Source organism: Sphaerodactylus townsendi, linkage group LG03 (assembly GCF_021028975.2).
Source record: "Sphaerodactylus townsendi isolate TG3544 linkage group LG03, MPM_Stown_v2.3, whole genome shotgun sequence".
NCBI classification, from domain to species: Eukaryota; Metazoa; Chordata; class Lepidosauria; order Squamata; family Sphaerodactylidae; genus Sphaerodactylus; species Sphaerodactylus townsendi.
The window spans coordinates 128,451,915-128,467,662 of NC_059427.1; the positions used below are offsets into that span (position 1 = coordinate 128,451,915).

Here is a 15,748-nt window from a genome sequence, read left to right on the forward strand (position 1 = left end):
TCAAAGAGGGGCATTTCTTCCCCCACAGCGGTGCAGGAGGCAAGACAGACATGGGGCAGGGAGCACAGTGGAACAGGCAACTCTCCAACCCAGTTAATCTTCCAAGATTTTGCTGTCCATTACTACATTCCAGGGAAGTACTGCAATTGGTGCTGAAATGCAACTGCTTTGGGGGTGGGGATGATGGCCCTGAATAAGAGGATGGTGGGGTGGATCCTACTCGCATCCTATCACTCCACTGAGAAAAGTTTGTTTACTTATTCATGTTATCAATTAAAATATTTATACCTCACCTTTCCTCTTGCCTCAAGTTTGACGTCTTCCACCAGCCTAAGGAGGCTTCCTCCAACTTAAGGGGATCTTCCATTGACGGAAAAGCAACTTAAGCTGGAGGAAGAATCACTTAAGTCGTAGGATAGATGGATCCACTGCAGTATTTTGGCTTATGACTTTTGTTGTGAAAACAGTAGTTAAGAAGACACCCCAGTATCTTGATCTCAACGAACACTATCATCACCACTTACACGCCAAGCAAATATTTTGTGTGTTCTATAATATTATTCTAAAATATTCTCTAATATTATTCTAGAACTGGGGATTGCAAACAAGGGACCTGCTAGGATGCACTCAGGATGGGGACATCTCATTTCTCTGGCCCATAATTCCTCTCCTCTTGCTTATTCCTCACCCTCCCATCATCACTCCCCCCCCACCGCCCCCATGTCAACTTCTCTATCTCTCTTTCCCAAGTTTCTGCCTTTCCCATTACTGCTGTCCAAGTGATGGAGAGAGTCTAGGTCAGAGGCCCTTTTCCACCCCTTCCCAGCTAACAAGTAGTGAGAATTTGAGAACAGAAAATGCACACTGCCTTGCTGCTAGTCAGCTGCTGGTGTGTGTGTGTGTTTGTAAAAGAATGCATCTCCAAACCAGACCCTCCCCCCACCCCAAGTCAGCTGGTAGGTGGTGGAGAGTGCTTTCTTTTACAAGTCTCTCATCCCACCTACCTTTTCCACGGAAATTTCATAGAACCTGTAGTATCTTTGGAATTTGTAATAGCAACTTCTGCACTTGTGCAGAGTTTCCTTCTTCAAGGAAGGGAGAGATAACTTATTCATTTAAAGTTATGGGATTTTTCTGCAAAGCTGAGAAATCTGCAAATCTGTAGAAAAAAGCTGAGAAATCTGCAGAAAAAATTCCCCTGTCTGTACACGGCTCCACTGTGTGGATTTTTAGATCCTCCCTTTGGGACCATGTTCAGAATTAGATGTAAAGATTTTTGTGGCATGGTTGTTTCTGTCTCTCTTCCTAAGAATTTGTACTGAATTTTGAAGTACAAAACTGCATAATCAGGCAATGGAGTGCAGGTATGTATGAATCATCCATCCAGAGTGGAAAATCATATTGCTTCTAGCACTTTAAAAACCTAAAGGTTAATGCATTCCCATATTGAAATATATAGATGTTCTTCTCCACAAAATACAATCATATATCCACAATCACCTGTGTATACATACATATTCTCTCTCTTTTTTTTGCTACTGCTGCCTCAAAAACACTTATCAGTCTTTCTCAATGCCACCTCAGTAAAGTCAGACAGAAATACATACAGAATGCCAAGTACATATCCTCAAATACAGATCACCACCAAATGCCTCTAAAGTGTGGGATAGGGGGTTACAGTTTCAAGTGGAAAAGCAGTAGGCAAAAGGGTGATATTGAGCCTTTCTTTTCATAGTATTTGCCTCCTTCTCTCACTATGCCCCCTTTTCAAGACTGAACATGAGTCTAACTGGGAAGAAAATATACAGTGGATAGAAACAGTTATGGACAGTGGATTAAATAAACTGAGAGTATCCTCATTTCCCCACTCCCCCATTCTATCTAAGGAGTTTCCCCTTGCGAGGCCCCTCCCCATCCTTAATAGGTGATTGGCAGCAACACTCATTTGCCAATGCTACATATAGCATACAGCAAAACTTGCATTCTCTGTGAGAAACACACGTGTATATATGCACTGCCTCACAATCCAGACAGACAGTGCTGTAGTGCTCTCTTGCCCTTCCCCCCACCCCACAAGTCGTGCCTGTTCACTCACTTGATCTTCCTGCTGTCACTCTTGCTGACTGAACCCTGCCGTAGTGAGCTGAGTGTGCTGGAGTGCTTGCGCTTTCTGGGTCGTCCTGGTCCCCGTCGAGCTGGACTGCGGGAACTCTCGTCTCGCCTGCAAGCAATAACCACCATAAACACAGAGGAAAACCAGCAAGAACTTTCTGAACCCCTACATGTAAGGCTCTGTGTAAGCATTCGTTTGATGTGGCTGCATATCTACCGAGAAAGCCTTAAACTCTTGGTGCAAGTGAGTCACTTGCTTGTTTGGCCTTTAAATGCTGTAGACGGGCTTACTCCAAGATTAGATGCTGTCACACCCTTGGCCTTCTTACAGAGCCATTTTGCTTTATTCACACTCATTTCAGCAAGCAGGCAGACCCATCTCACTAGAAACCTGTTGAGGAAGATGAGATACTCACTCGTGGTCATGCCGCCTCTGCAACTTGGCCAGTTCCCGTTGCTTCTCCTTGTAGCGACGCTGTAGTTCTGCCAGCTGCGTACGCATCTCTACCTCTTGGGTGTCCAAGTTCTCAATGGCTGCTTTCAGAGGGCAAACCTGTGGGAACACAGGATGCACTTTTCAGCTATGAGGGAGGGAATCATGTCATATAGACTCCACTTTCCACATTGCCTATTATTTTGTTCCTAACTTTGGCAAAAACCCTCTTCTCTTTCCTGCAGCAGTCCCAAGAGTTAAGTGCATTTCAGAAGTGAGGGTGAATTAGAAGACTACCTGGCTCCCACTTACATGCCAGAAATCTGACCTTAAAGTATCAACAAGCCAGAATCTGCCCCAAATACCTAGTTCTACTGCCTTATTTCATTGAGTCTTGTGAGTTTAAAAAAACGGATCCCAAATTAGGAAAAACAGTCAGTATGATATTATGAAGAAACTTTTCAGAAATGCATGACCCCAACTAATCCTTCTGGCAGGTGGCCACACACAGAATAGAGCCACAGCAGACAAAGGGGGAGCAGCAGTGGCGTAGTGGTTAAGAGCAGGTGTACTCTAATCTGGAGGAACTGGGTTTGATTCCCCACTCTGCCGCCTGAGCTGTGGAGGCTTATCTGGGGAATTCAGATTAGCCTGTGAACTCCCACACACGCCAGCTGGGTGACCTTGGGTTACAGTTCTTTGGAGCTCTCTCAGCCCCATCTACCTCACAGGGTGTTTGTTGTGAGGGGGGAAGGGAAAGGAGTTTGTAAGCCCCTTTGAGTCTTCTTACAGGACAGAAAGGGGGGATATAAATCCAAACTCTTCTTCGTTTTTGTGATGGAATAATACTGTAAAACCTAGCAGCATCTAGCAGCATCACACCTACATGGTAAAAGGGTCTTTGATCAAATAGGGTCTTTGATCTGCCGGATGGGGAAACCAAAAGGCCATGGAAATGTACCCAGGACAGGAAGATGCCCAAATAAGGGACTTCAAAGGTTTTGGAAACCTTGTGGCGAGGGGGAAAGTTTTCTTGGAGAGTAAGGGAACAAAGCCTAGGTGACTCTATCATGGGCTAAGCTAAGAGAAGCACCTCTTGGCTGGAGGTCCCAAGAGATCCACAAGAAGCTTTTAGCTTACCAATTTCTCTAAACGCATTTATGTTTTATTTCTTTGTTTTGAACTTTTACAATAAATCTTTGAGAAATCAGTTGGTCTGGAGTCATTAGGAGGGAAAAGAACCCGAGACCGAGGTGAGATAAGAGTGGCTCTCCCAAGCTTAATCTCAACCTCAGTCATCGTAGTTTTCTTCTTCCATGGATTTAAAGGAGCAGCCTGTGGCTCAGGAACTGACAGAACACAAAGCTTCTGATTGGCGCTCAAAATGCAAGAGTCTGGGGCAGCAGAAGACTGGAGGAGAGCTTCTTCTCTGGCGAATCGCTCCACCAATTTATTTGGGGTACCTTGACTGCATGACACTTACTGGTTTGGTCTTAGGGTTCCAGATGTACTTGTGGCGGGAGACCCGTACACGAGGGTGCAGATGAATGCAGGGTGCAGCATCTGCCAGGTTGCGGAGGTCAGGGGGGCTGCTCTCCAGGCCGGTAGCCTCAACAAGGGCCCAGGCTGCTGCAAGAGTGGCCAGGCTTTGCAGATTGAACGCTGCCAGGTCTTCATCCAACACTGTGGGACAGTGAAAGGTTAAAATTGGGGGAAGAGCATTCTCAACAAAAGGACAGGATATAGTAAAGGTACCAGAGAGCACCCTCCCACCCCGGTCATAGGGTTTAGTTCTTAGTAGATGTATTCAGGCTCAAAAAAAGGGGGAAACAAGAGGGGGGGGATCACAGCTTCCAACATTCCACAATGTCAATCGTACACCATTTTTCAATCAACAGAATCTGCCAATTAGTTGTTAAAGTGCATCTTGGACGTGGTTTGCACTACTGGCTGAGCACCATGGCTCTGCTTTTTCAGGAAAATTCCAGCTAGTTTCTGTGTTCCTTCCCTAGACACACCTAGCTTCTCCATTCATTGAAAGGAAGACTGCATAGTAGCAGTAACCTGGTCACTATCCTTCTCAGCAATGGCGTAGTGGTTAAGAGCAGGTGTACTCTAACCTGGAGGAACCGGGTTTGATTCCTCGCTCTGCCGCCTGAGCTGTGGAGGCTTATCTGGGGAATTCAGATTAGCCTGTGCACTCCAACACACACCAGCTGGGTGACCTTGGCTTAGTCACAGTTCTTCTGAGCTCTCTCAACCCCACCTACCTCACAGGGTGTTTGTTGTGAGGGGGAAGGGAAAGGAGTTTGTAAGCCCCTTTGAGTCTCCTTGCAGGAGAGAAATGGGGGATATAAATCCAATTCTTCTTCTTAAACAAGTTTTAGAGTTGAGATTGTTTGCAAGAAAAACCTGACCCTAACTTGCTTCTACCTGCCCTATTCTCCATACGCCAGTGCCCAAAGTCAACAGGCACACAGTCATGTTTATTTCAGGCACATACCACACTTCCATTCAGGCAAAGGGAAGTTACTGGGATGCCACATACCTCAACAAGAGGCCAGAGAGTGTAATTCAAGCTAAGGGCCAGCAACTCAGAGGCAGCATTGGTATAATTTAAAGGAAAGAGAGGCCTCAGGAGACACCATTAAACTTGGAAGAGGGGGTCTTAGAAAGAAGCCATACTTTGGAAGAAAGAAGGGTGAAGAGCAATGCAGTTACCTTGCTGTAAGAGAATTTAAGAGTGCCTGCAGATCATACGCAGACAGAAGAAGCAAAAAGCATGAATGATGACCTTATTCTGCCGTTGCTCTATGGGTTATTGTTTGGGTACAAGAGTATGTGCTTATGAGTGTGCCTGCACACATGTGCGAGCGGGCATACAGAGGAGTCCTTATGTGTGGTTTCCGTTCCACTGCGGGCAATGAACGGTTCCGGTGTGTGAGCAGTAACCGTTTGAGTATAGATAAAAAGCACAGACTTTGCGTAGCCACAGGGGGTGATAACCATCTGCACATGTGGATTGGTATACACCTCTCTACTGGGGAGGCAGGAGACGACAGGGGGCTCAAAAGGCGGTGGAAAAGTGTAGGGACCCCAAAAAGGAGTCCTTTTACGGTTTTCGTATGCTAATGAATTCATTTTGCAAAGTCAGAATACTGGTGCACAACAAAGAATTTGTTCTCTAAGGTGATAAGGCAGTGAAACAGGAGACATAATCAAAACACCAGAGGCCTACCAACTGTTTCTCCCTGGAAGGTGTTCATATCTGGTAACACTACTTCCCCCGTGAAACTGGATAACACTGATGAACGGGCCAGGTATTTTCCAAGCCTTTGGGGCTACAAAATCCTCATAATAATGACCATCCCAAGTCTCTTGCCCCAGTTCCAGGTCCACACTGGAAAATCCCCACTTCATACACAAACCATCGCTTTCTGCACGCAACCCATGGAAGTTGTTGCAAAGGTTCTTGCCTTGTCTCCCAGTGAAAAATTACTAGTGAAAAAAATCTCAAAAGGCAGAATTTTCTGTACCTAACCACTGGGATGTTGAAAACTTAGGCCCCTTCCGCACGTGCAGAATAATGCACTTTCAATCCACTTTGCAGCTGGATTTTACTGTGCGGAATAGCAAAATCCACTTGCAAACAATTGTGAAAGTGGATTGAAAGTGCATTATTCTGCATGTGTGGAAGGGGCCTCAGATACAGCTCACCCTGCAATGGACATTCCACATCAAAACACATCTAAGTAACAATGGGAAGCTAGCAACTCACATGTCACTTCCAAGTGTGACTTGATTACAAGGGACCATTCTCAATATCCAGGTGCCCATTGCTACGGCACGGCTAGGGTAATTCCTCCCTCTGGATGGCACATAACCCAACCGCTAGTGCCAAGAAGAATGGAGCAATTATAGCCTGTAAGAAATGCACTTTGAAAGCAGGCAACCAGTGATCTGTGAGAGTGCAGACTGCTTTGCAAGCCCAGGCAGCATCTGACAGAGTGGAATGCTTGACCAAACATGCGGAAATGTCTACAGGGTTATTAGGGGGAGCACAGCTCATGCATACAGACTTGAACGCTGCATGAGGAGCAGTGGCTCTGACTTAAGAGATCCCAGCGGGTTTTTTTTGTCCTCCCAAAGCACTCTGACTATGTTTGGATTCATTAGGCATGTGTGTGAAGGAACGAGAGATCTGGACAGTGAGCAACATGGGGCCTGGTTCTCATGAGAGACGTGGCAGAAGAAAAAGTAGAGAGCTTCCCTAAGCGACAGGGTGCTCGAGGAAGAATCAGTGCGGCTTGGCAGGTGGGCTTGCTGGTGACTGGTGACTTTCACTTGGCTGATGGGAAACTTGGGATGTGCACAGGGCTGTTTGAGGAGGGAAAACGAAGAGGGGGAAAACTGCATAGCACACAGGGGAGTGATGTCGATGTGACCTTTAATCACCACTACAACACTAGATGCCTAATGAAAGACAATAAAGGAGATTGCCCTGGCTGTGGATTCAAATATATCCTACTTTATTTGCCTAAGGTGCAAATCTGAAACTTTTCTCTTGAAGGTCTGAGAAAAGCCTCCGAGACTTCTGGTTCTAACCACCCCCTCCCAAGAAAAACGTGCTGATCTCTAACTGATAGCGATTGCATATCAATGACTGAGTATAGAAATAGGAATTGTGATTCTCTCTCTCCCCCCCTCCCCTCACACACAAAGGATTTATGCAGCACCTTGATCCTTTACTTCTGCTTGCTACTGCTGGGGTGGCCCTGACCTCTTCCTCTCTCTCTCTTCTTTTCTCTCTTACACACATAACACTGCCTTATAGTGAATCAGACCCGCTGGTCCCTCAGGTTGGCAGCAACAACTCTGCAAGATCTCAGACAGAGGTTCTTCACACCACCTGCTACTTGCTCATTTCAGCTGGAAATGCCAGGGATATTTTGCATGCAAATCAGATGCTCTAGCACTGAGCCACAGCCCCTCCCACAATCAAATCCCTGTCCAACAGTCAGGAGGCAGGACTAGGTATAGGCAGGCAGATGTTCCTGATCCCTCAATTTACACTGGAGAAGTTGGTCTCCTGTCTCTGCAACTCTCTGAGAAACTGCTCTATTAGGCCCCTTCCGCGCATGCAGAATAATGCACTTTCAATCCACTTTCAGCTTACTTTGCAGCTGGATTTTACCGGGCGGAATAGCAAAATCCGCTTGCAAACAATTTTGAAAGTGGATTGAAATGTGCATCATTCTGCATGTGCGGAAGGGGTCTCACTGAAGAGCAAATGCTTCTGGGCATCATCAACAAGACATGCAACAGGGCACTGAGTCACAAGGCATTTTTCCACCTCTTTGCTACTCACTGCCTCAACAAAAGGGAGGGGAGGAGGGAGAAGGCAACAACAGAAACTCCGTATTTTCTTACCGTGGGTAGCAGTGTCGCAGTGCTGCTGCTGGAGTTCCAGTTCAGCTAGCTCACTCAGCAGGGCAATGCCAGGAATCCCTGAGCTGCACGAGGAAGGCAAGGGAAGGGGGGCTGCAGGGGCTGGAAGCTCCAAAGGTGGGAGCTCGCCCAAGTCAATGGTGGCAGCAATGAGAGCATCCAGGCCACAGGGTACTGGTGGCACATCACTAGGTGTTGATGGGACATCTGGTGAGCTGATGTCACTCTCATCCTCCTGAAAGTCATCCTCTAGTGCTGCAGCTGGGCTGTCTTCCACAGGAATGACCTCTGGGGAGGGCCCTGGAATCGTCACCTCTGACCTGGCCTCCTCCAGATGTTCTTGGGGGGCAGAGTCCAAGTTGTCCAGATTGTCCCCAACCAGCAGGGGGCAACACGGAATCTCCTTGGTGAGTTCCGTAGAGCTGGGCCTCTGGAGATGCGACAGGAGATGAGGTGGATGAGGGTGGGAAGGTTCTGATTCGGAGTCTGCAGCCCCATGGGACTGGCTGGTTTCTGTCTCGCAGCCTGGTTCCTGCTCTGGCGGGAAAGTGCGGGACTGTTCTGGCTCGGCTGCCGTGGAAACAGTTTGCATAGTGTCAGGGTCAGCAGGGTCCAGGGGTAAAGGTGACGCATAGCCCAGGCCAGCCACAGGATAGGAATAACCAGGAGGAAGGTCTAATGAAAGAGGAAAAAAGCGAACGATAGTACTGGCTAAAGGACAGTGCCACCTAAAAGGTGCACCCTGCCAGTATATTTTCAAACTTTGCAAGCCACACAGAATGCATATCAACCCTTTCTGAGTTACGCAACCTGACGCAACCTGCTGTTGTGAGTTTTTCGGGCTACATGGCCATGGTTTGGTAGTATTTGCTCCTAATGCTTTGCACGCATCTATGGCTGGCATCTTCCGAGGCATGTCACGGTAACCTTCAGGTTAATTCCAGACAGCAAATGCATAACGGGTTGCAGTTATTATAAAGGAACCCGTTTTCCTTTTTCCCATTTACATGCATGCCCATGGAAGAAATCTGGGTTGCTTTTGCACTTTTGCATGGAGATGCTTCTCTCTTTTTAAAAAATTTCCTGCAACACATGCGTAGCTATGCAGGCATGCAGAAATGAACCCCACAGCCATACCGATCATCCCACAATACAATTGGCTGCACCTGTGTAGCTGTGCATGTGCAGCATGCAAAAGAAAAGGGGTCTCCCTGCAACGGCAGGGCGATGGCAGGCAGATTATCTTTGACCATGGACAGGGCAGTGGAAGAGGGGAATAAAGCGCCTCCTGCCTGGCCATTCACACGGGAGCAGCTCCAACCCAGGATTTTTCAAAATGATCACTGGTTTAACGATTTTTTGAAAATCCTGGGTTGAGGGAACTGTAACGGGGCAGACTCATTTTAGGGACGGGTCCTGTGTGAAGTCCCCCGCCTCAAACAGTTTACATAGCGTCCTACACCCGTTGTAGTTGCTCTGTGTGGAATCGACCAAAGAGGCAAGTCATGGTTACTGTGACATGCCTCTGAAGATGCTAGCCATAGATGTAGGCAAAAAAAATTAGGAGCAACAACTACCAGACCACGGCCACGTAGCCCAGAAAACCCACAACAGCCAGTTGATTCCAGCTGTGAAAACTTTTTGACAATAGATCAACCTCAAATTCTTCCAGTCTCTATACATGCCATGTGAATGCCTCCAAATTCTGTAAATAAATTAGAGAAATACAAAACAAACAGATGCTCCCTTGCTAATTTATTCCAGTGACATAGTTTGTACTTTTGAGGTTATCCCTTCTGCAAGAGCCCCCCCACCCCTCAAAAAAAAAGTATGGCATGGTAGGATAAAATTGCTAGGGACCAAGAGAGGCTATCATCTTGGTCATGGAAACAATTCACAGACTCTAGAAGCTCTTCTGAGTAGGAGATTTCTGCAGACACTTCTCATAACATTACATGTATTTTTTATGACCAAGTATTTGGAATAATAGGATTCGGGCTGTGTTTGCCATAAGTAGCACTACATGCTGACATTAAATCTTTGCCGAAGGACAGCTCTTACCCATGGCATCATAAAACTTATGAAGAAGTCCATGCCAAATGCTTGGTAACAAGACTTACATCAAAAAGGATTTTTTTTGCTAACAAGTCTTACAGGTAATGGAGCAGCACGTATATAGTTTGCCCCAGACCCTCCCCTCGCATTCCTAGTCCGTGATCAATCTCTACCTGGCTCCAGTGACTTGGGATAAGCCTGGGCTGGCTGCCCCTCAGGCTGCTTGTCCTCAGCCTCGGGACCAGCGGAGCTCTGTGAGGGCACTGGACTCACAGCTGGCGAGCGGGGAACCACAGCAGGACAGACAGGTAAAGTGCAGGGGACGGGGCATTTGGGTGGGTGGCAGCACGGGGCGAGCTTGGCTGAGCAGGCAGCTGTTGGGGACAGGCCCTTTGGGGGAGCATCTAAGGCAACAGCTTTGTGGGATGGTTTGAGTGGCTTCTCGGGGCCTGGCATCTCCAGCTCAGAGGGCGGCTCTTCAGGCTTCCGCTGAAAAGAGGAGAGAAAAAAGAAGGTTGATGATGGCTCATGAAAGCCAGTTAAGCCAGCGTCTGTAAAACTATTTGGAGCTTCTGTGCACTCTGATGTTCTATATAAGGGACCGATAAACATCTCTGTATATCCCTGCCATGTCCTCACCTCTTCCTGTGTCTGTTTCTACCCACCAGCTCTGAAACATACCTCACCCCTGATCCCATGCTCAGACTGAGTAGGTGGCCATTTGTTTGAGCTATATCCCCTTGGAGAGCAGACAGGAACAACAACCACCGCCCTGGTTTGAAAAAAGAGTTGGATGTGATCTTGTGATTTTCACTCAGGGTTGAGAGTGCTTTATGTGCTTATGAAAACGCTGACGCCAAATTTTGAAACAAAATTTAGAACCGAGAAAGAAATTATGAATTATGCAGCTTGTATGAATTCTGGAAATTATGTCTAATTTGCCAAGTTTGCTATGCACCAAAAGCACAAAGATCTCTGCAGGTACAAAAACTCATTTCCCTGACCAATGCAAATCTTAGAGGCAAACTACAAATAACAGAGTGCACAGGTCCATCCCATGCCCTCTGACACTATTTTGCAGTGTTTTAAAAATTGCACTGAGCCCCCGATCCAGATCAGGTGTGCAGTATGGCAACTCCATGTGCTTGTCCGCTGCCTTTTGGCACTTGAAAAGTTTTTTGGGGGTGGGGGGAACAAGAGCTCCTGGGGCCACCATACCCCACGTTTGATCTGGATTGAGGCCTCACAGCAATTCTTTTTTTAAAAAAAAACTAGAAATGGTTTTTAAATAGATCTGTGATCTATGTCCCTTGTAGTTTGGCCCTTATTCAACCTTGTTTCCAAGTATTTTCCAGCCATTTCTTCCATTCTTTCAAGCCCCGCTTTAAAGTTGTAGAAATTCATCTTTGGGAAAGTTGAGCTCCAAGAAAAGCTGAAACCCAAACCCAAAATAATAGTATCGCCCCCCTGCCCCCCCCCCCATGCTTTCAAAATACTAATCACGCCCCTTTGGAACAAGGATGAGTGCTGTTATTTCCCAAAATTTCCCTGACCACCACTATTTCTCTAGGACACAGATGTCAAACTCGCGGCCCTCCAGCATGGTGCTGGCAGGGAATGATGGGAACTGTAGTCCATAACATCTGGAGGGCCGCGAGTTTGACACCTATACTCTAGGATAGCAAAAATGAATACAGCTAGAGAGAGATCTTGCTGCACAAAGCTCACGGAACGGAACTTCCTGCCTCCCCCTCCATTGTAGCCCACTCCATCAGCCCCCCCACCTCCACAAAATCTGCTCTTGAGAATCAGAGAGCCCACAGAAAAAGTACCAAGACAAAGTGAGAGGGTAGCAGAAATCAACACTCTTCTTTGCTAACAGAAGACACTTCTGTCAGCAGATGATGGTAGGACACAAACCAGGATGGTGAGTAGCATGGAATTATATACAATTCCATTTCCTTTCAGATGACACTGTGGCTAGGTTTTGCTGTCATTAAGTTTGAATATACATGACATGCTCAGCCAGGTCCCATCAAGTATGGATTGTTTTGTTTTGAATCACCATGTGGCCAATTACGCACAAGGCATCTGCTGTACGATGGGGGCAAATGTGCGTCACCACAAGATTTCTTGTTCAGACAAATTTCCTCAAGCCCTGCTTTCACTTTCTATTCTCCCCGTGGCAAGACCACTTAGAGCATGAACTTAATTTTGCTTTGCAACCAGAGCGGGACAGATTTGCCAGCAAGCACAGCTTTGCTCCAATCCTCCTCCCTCTTGCTGACTCCTTCCCGCTTCTCTAAATGATTGTATTGATGCATCGATATGGCTTTTGCAAAGGAAGAGCAGTTTACACAAGTATGGAATGTTCTCTTCAAGGCCCCACTTTTATAACAGCCTCTACTTATTCACTGGGGAAAGAGCAGAAATACATGCCTGTGTACTTGCTCATGTGAAGGGGAGGACAGCTGGCAGCAAGGCAGGCCCAAGCCTAACTGGAACGGACCTGGCTGTTTTCTAACAAGGGCATAAACTTTCATGAGTGATGCACATAGTCAAAGGCAATTTAGGGAAATGAGCAGCACAGAAAAGGAAAATCTCAGCAAAAAAAAGTCCTGTGATACTATGAATCCGGTTTCCTGGAGTTGGGAGGGTCTGCTGAGGGGAAAGGAATGAAGACAAGCCTCTCTCTTCACTTCTCTTTCCTTAGCAGCAGCAAGAGAGGGGCGGGGGGGGGGGGGAGAATATCAACTCTAGTGTTGAGACTCCCCCAAGTGATGAGATCTGTGCCTTCAAAGCTGCTGATGGGCGGAGTTAAGAGAACTGGAAGAACCAGAGCCCATTTGAACCACAGCAAGCAGCTGCGGGGCAGGCACTGGGCTGGCTCTTCATGTGTAAACAGAGAAACGCCAGGAGGAACTTCTGAAAGCCCAGTGTGCAGAGAAGAGCCCCAAGGTAAGCATTCCATGGGTAATGAGCCTGTGTGTTTTGACTTACTGAGGACAGTCATCTGTAGATATTTGCTGTGCTGCCACCTTTCTGCAACATTTTGTGTGTGAGAGAGAGAAAGAGAGAGAGACTGACTAACCCTCTATTCTGGACTGTCTGAACTGACCTTTATTCAAAAAGGTTACAGAGATGGTGGTTCAGGGATTTTCAGCAGGGAGCAAGATTAAATGACCATTTGATCCATTCTCATTTTCCATACTCTCCAGAGAAGGGGGGGAGGGGAAGGTTTCTAAGCAAGAGATTCTCTGCTTTCTCCAGCCCCACAATGGAAGAGGTGTATCTCTTGACTCACTTACCTGGCTGTTTGTGTGCCGCTGTACTTCCAGTGCCTGTGCTGCACGCTGTTGCTGCTGTTGTTGTTGCTGCTGCAGGGCATAGAGTTCTTGCTGACGAAGGAACTGCGACCGTGAGTAGACTGGGAGCTGGCCTGTGTGCTGCAGATGAGATCCAGGCCCCCGGCTAGGATACATGGGTGGCCACATAGATGCCTGATCCATCACCTCAGCTGCTGGGAGACAGGTAGGTCAATTAGAGAGCCAAAGAGTGGCAGTCCACCTGAAACAGTCCTTCCTGATCTGGAAACCAAAAGGATCACACCTATCTGCTCTTATCAGTACCACCTTATCCCCCACACTAGTTAGTAATCAACAGAAGTGAGATTTACTAGCCGATCCCTTTCGAGCTGCTACTTACCCAGTGTGTGGGGGGCACCATGGGCTGGAGGCTCAGATGGTAGGATGACTAGTTGAGCAGGCGGTTCCTGCGATAGCGGGAAGACTGGTTGCATGGCACTGGGCATAGAGGCTGGGAAGCCAGGTGGCAAGTTCTGATGTAAAGCAGGATGCCCTATGCCTGGAGTGGGAGGGGGGAAAACACACCAGATTTAGTGAAGAAGCTCAACCCACTTCCACAGCAATCTCTTATTCCCCCAAGGAGAACAGCCAGTATCACAAGAGCAGACTTTGCCATTTTGGCCTTCCTCGAGATAGCCATTCCACATGTCAAGTCAATGCAATGAACATAGGTGGCAAAACGGACAGACATTTTGTTCCTCAGATATGATGTCATGAATATATTTCTGGAACACAGAGGTAATACCCATGCAGAAAATTAGTCATGTCTCTGGCGATTAGTGGTGGTGTGAGGGTCAAACCCTAGGGTTGACTGGAATCCATTTTTGCTCAGACTGCAGACCTCCTCCTATGGCAGGTAGGTCCTGCCACAGGAAGTGGAAGTTTCTGTTGCCTATGCTGGACCACAAGAGGCTGCCTTACACTGAATCAGAACCATCAAAGTCCATCGAAGTCACGATTGCCTACTCAGACTGCCAGCCGCTCTCCAGCATCTCAGATAAGACTTTTTACATCACCTGACTGATCCTTTATCTGGAGATGCCAGGGACTGAACCTGGGACTTTCTTCGCGCTGAGCAAATACTCTGCCACTGAACCATGGCGACTCCCCAGTGATGACAGACAGCCATATGTGATGATTGGCAGGTACACGGCATGCTATCTTTCACTTTCCATGTGGAAATGTGTGAAGCAACCCTGAGCGTTGGCAGTATTTCTGGGGAGCATGAGCGTCCCCTTTGGACCAAGCAGCAATTGAATCGCTGCTCACTTAAAGGATGGGCCAGATACAATAGCAGTGGAGTTGCCAAGCAAAACTGATAGAACAACAAATGGCAAGAGCTAAAAACCAGGTGGAATTATCAAGGAAGAATGGAAAGCTGAAACTGTGTCAGGCCCTCCAGATGTTCATGGACTACCATTCCCAGCAGCCCCTGCTAGCATGGCCAATTGGCCCTGCTGGCATAGGCTGATGGGAATTGTAGTCCATGAATACCTGGAGGGCCTGAGTTTGACACCTATGTGCTAAACAATCAAGGCTAGACAGTTGCAGATTGAAGGTGTGTGTGTGTGTGTGTGTGTGTGTGTGTGTGTGTGTGTGTGTGTGTGTGTGTGTGTGTGTGAAGTTTAGTTACAGACTGCGCAATGCACTTCTAGCGAAAGCAGTACTGACCGTACGAGTGTCCACCCATCCAAAGTGAAGGGCTCCGTGTCCGGGGCAACCAATGTGTATGAGCTGGATGGGCGTGGGCAGCTGGGTCTCCTCCCAACTGGCTGGCCTGCAATGATGAACTGCCTGCAATCATCAGGTGGGAGGTCAGATCTCCAGGGCAGCTGCTTGATGGGTGGATGCGGGCAAACTCCACTAGATCCTTGTTATCCCTATTAGACAAAAAAAACAGACAAAGCAAAGACAGGTCAACTGAAATAGAGTGATAACTCCAGCCCTGGCTATAAAACCGGTCATCAGAAAATCTTAAGGCCTTTAATCCTCACAGTTTGATAGTGACAGCCTCGCTCTCACATGAACACCAGCGTGGTGTAGTGGTAAAGAGCAGGTGCACTCTAATCTGGAGAACCGGGTTTGATTCCCTGCTCTGCCACTTGAGCTGTGGAGGCTTATCTGGTGAACCAGATTAGCTTGTGCACGCCAACACATGCCAGCTGGGTGATCTTGGGCTAGTCACAGTTCTTTGGAGCTCTCTCAGCCCCACCCACCTCACAGGGTGTTTGTTGGGGAGCAGGGAAAGGAAAGGAGATTGTAAGCCCCTTTGAGTCTCCTTACAGGAGAGAAAAGGGGGATATAAATCCAAACTCTTCTTTTTCTTCTTCTTCAA

General features: G+C 47.4%; 1 protein-coding gene across 8 annotated transcripts in view; it reads right to left on the reverse strand.

The window, feature by feature from the left end:
- The window catches only part of BAHCC1 (BAH domain and coiled-coil containing 1), a 118,721-nt gene that overhangs the window by 21,439 nt on the left and 81,534 nt on the right, over positions 1-15,748 (reverse strand). For all 8 annotated transcript variants that reach the window (XM_048492184.1, XM_048492185.1, XM_048492183.1 and 5 more), the window contains 8 exons: positions 15,085-15,293; positions 13,754-13,912; positions 13,357-13,565; positions 10,222-10,537; positions 7,976-8,668; positions 4,029-4,228; positions 2,529-2,665; positions 2,096-2,221 (listed from right to left, as the gene is read on the reverse strand). In XM_048492184.1, the coding sequence (XP_048348141.1) occupies positions 2,096-2,221; positions 2,529-2,665; positions 4,029-4,228; positions 7,976-8,668; positions 10,222-10,537; positions 13,357-13,565; positions 13,754-13,912; positions 15,085-15,293 (2,049 nt within the window). The remainder of the gene's footprint in view (positions 1-2,095; positions 2,222-2,528; positions 2,666-4,028; positions 4,229-7,975; positions 8,669-10,221; positions 10,538-13,356; positions 13,566-13,753; positions 13,913-15,084; positions 15,294-15,748) is intronic.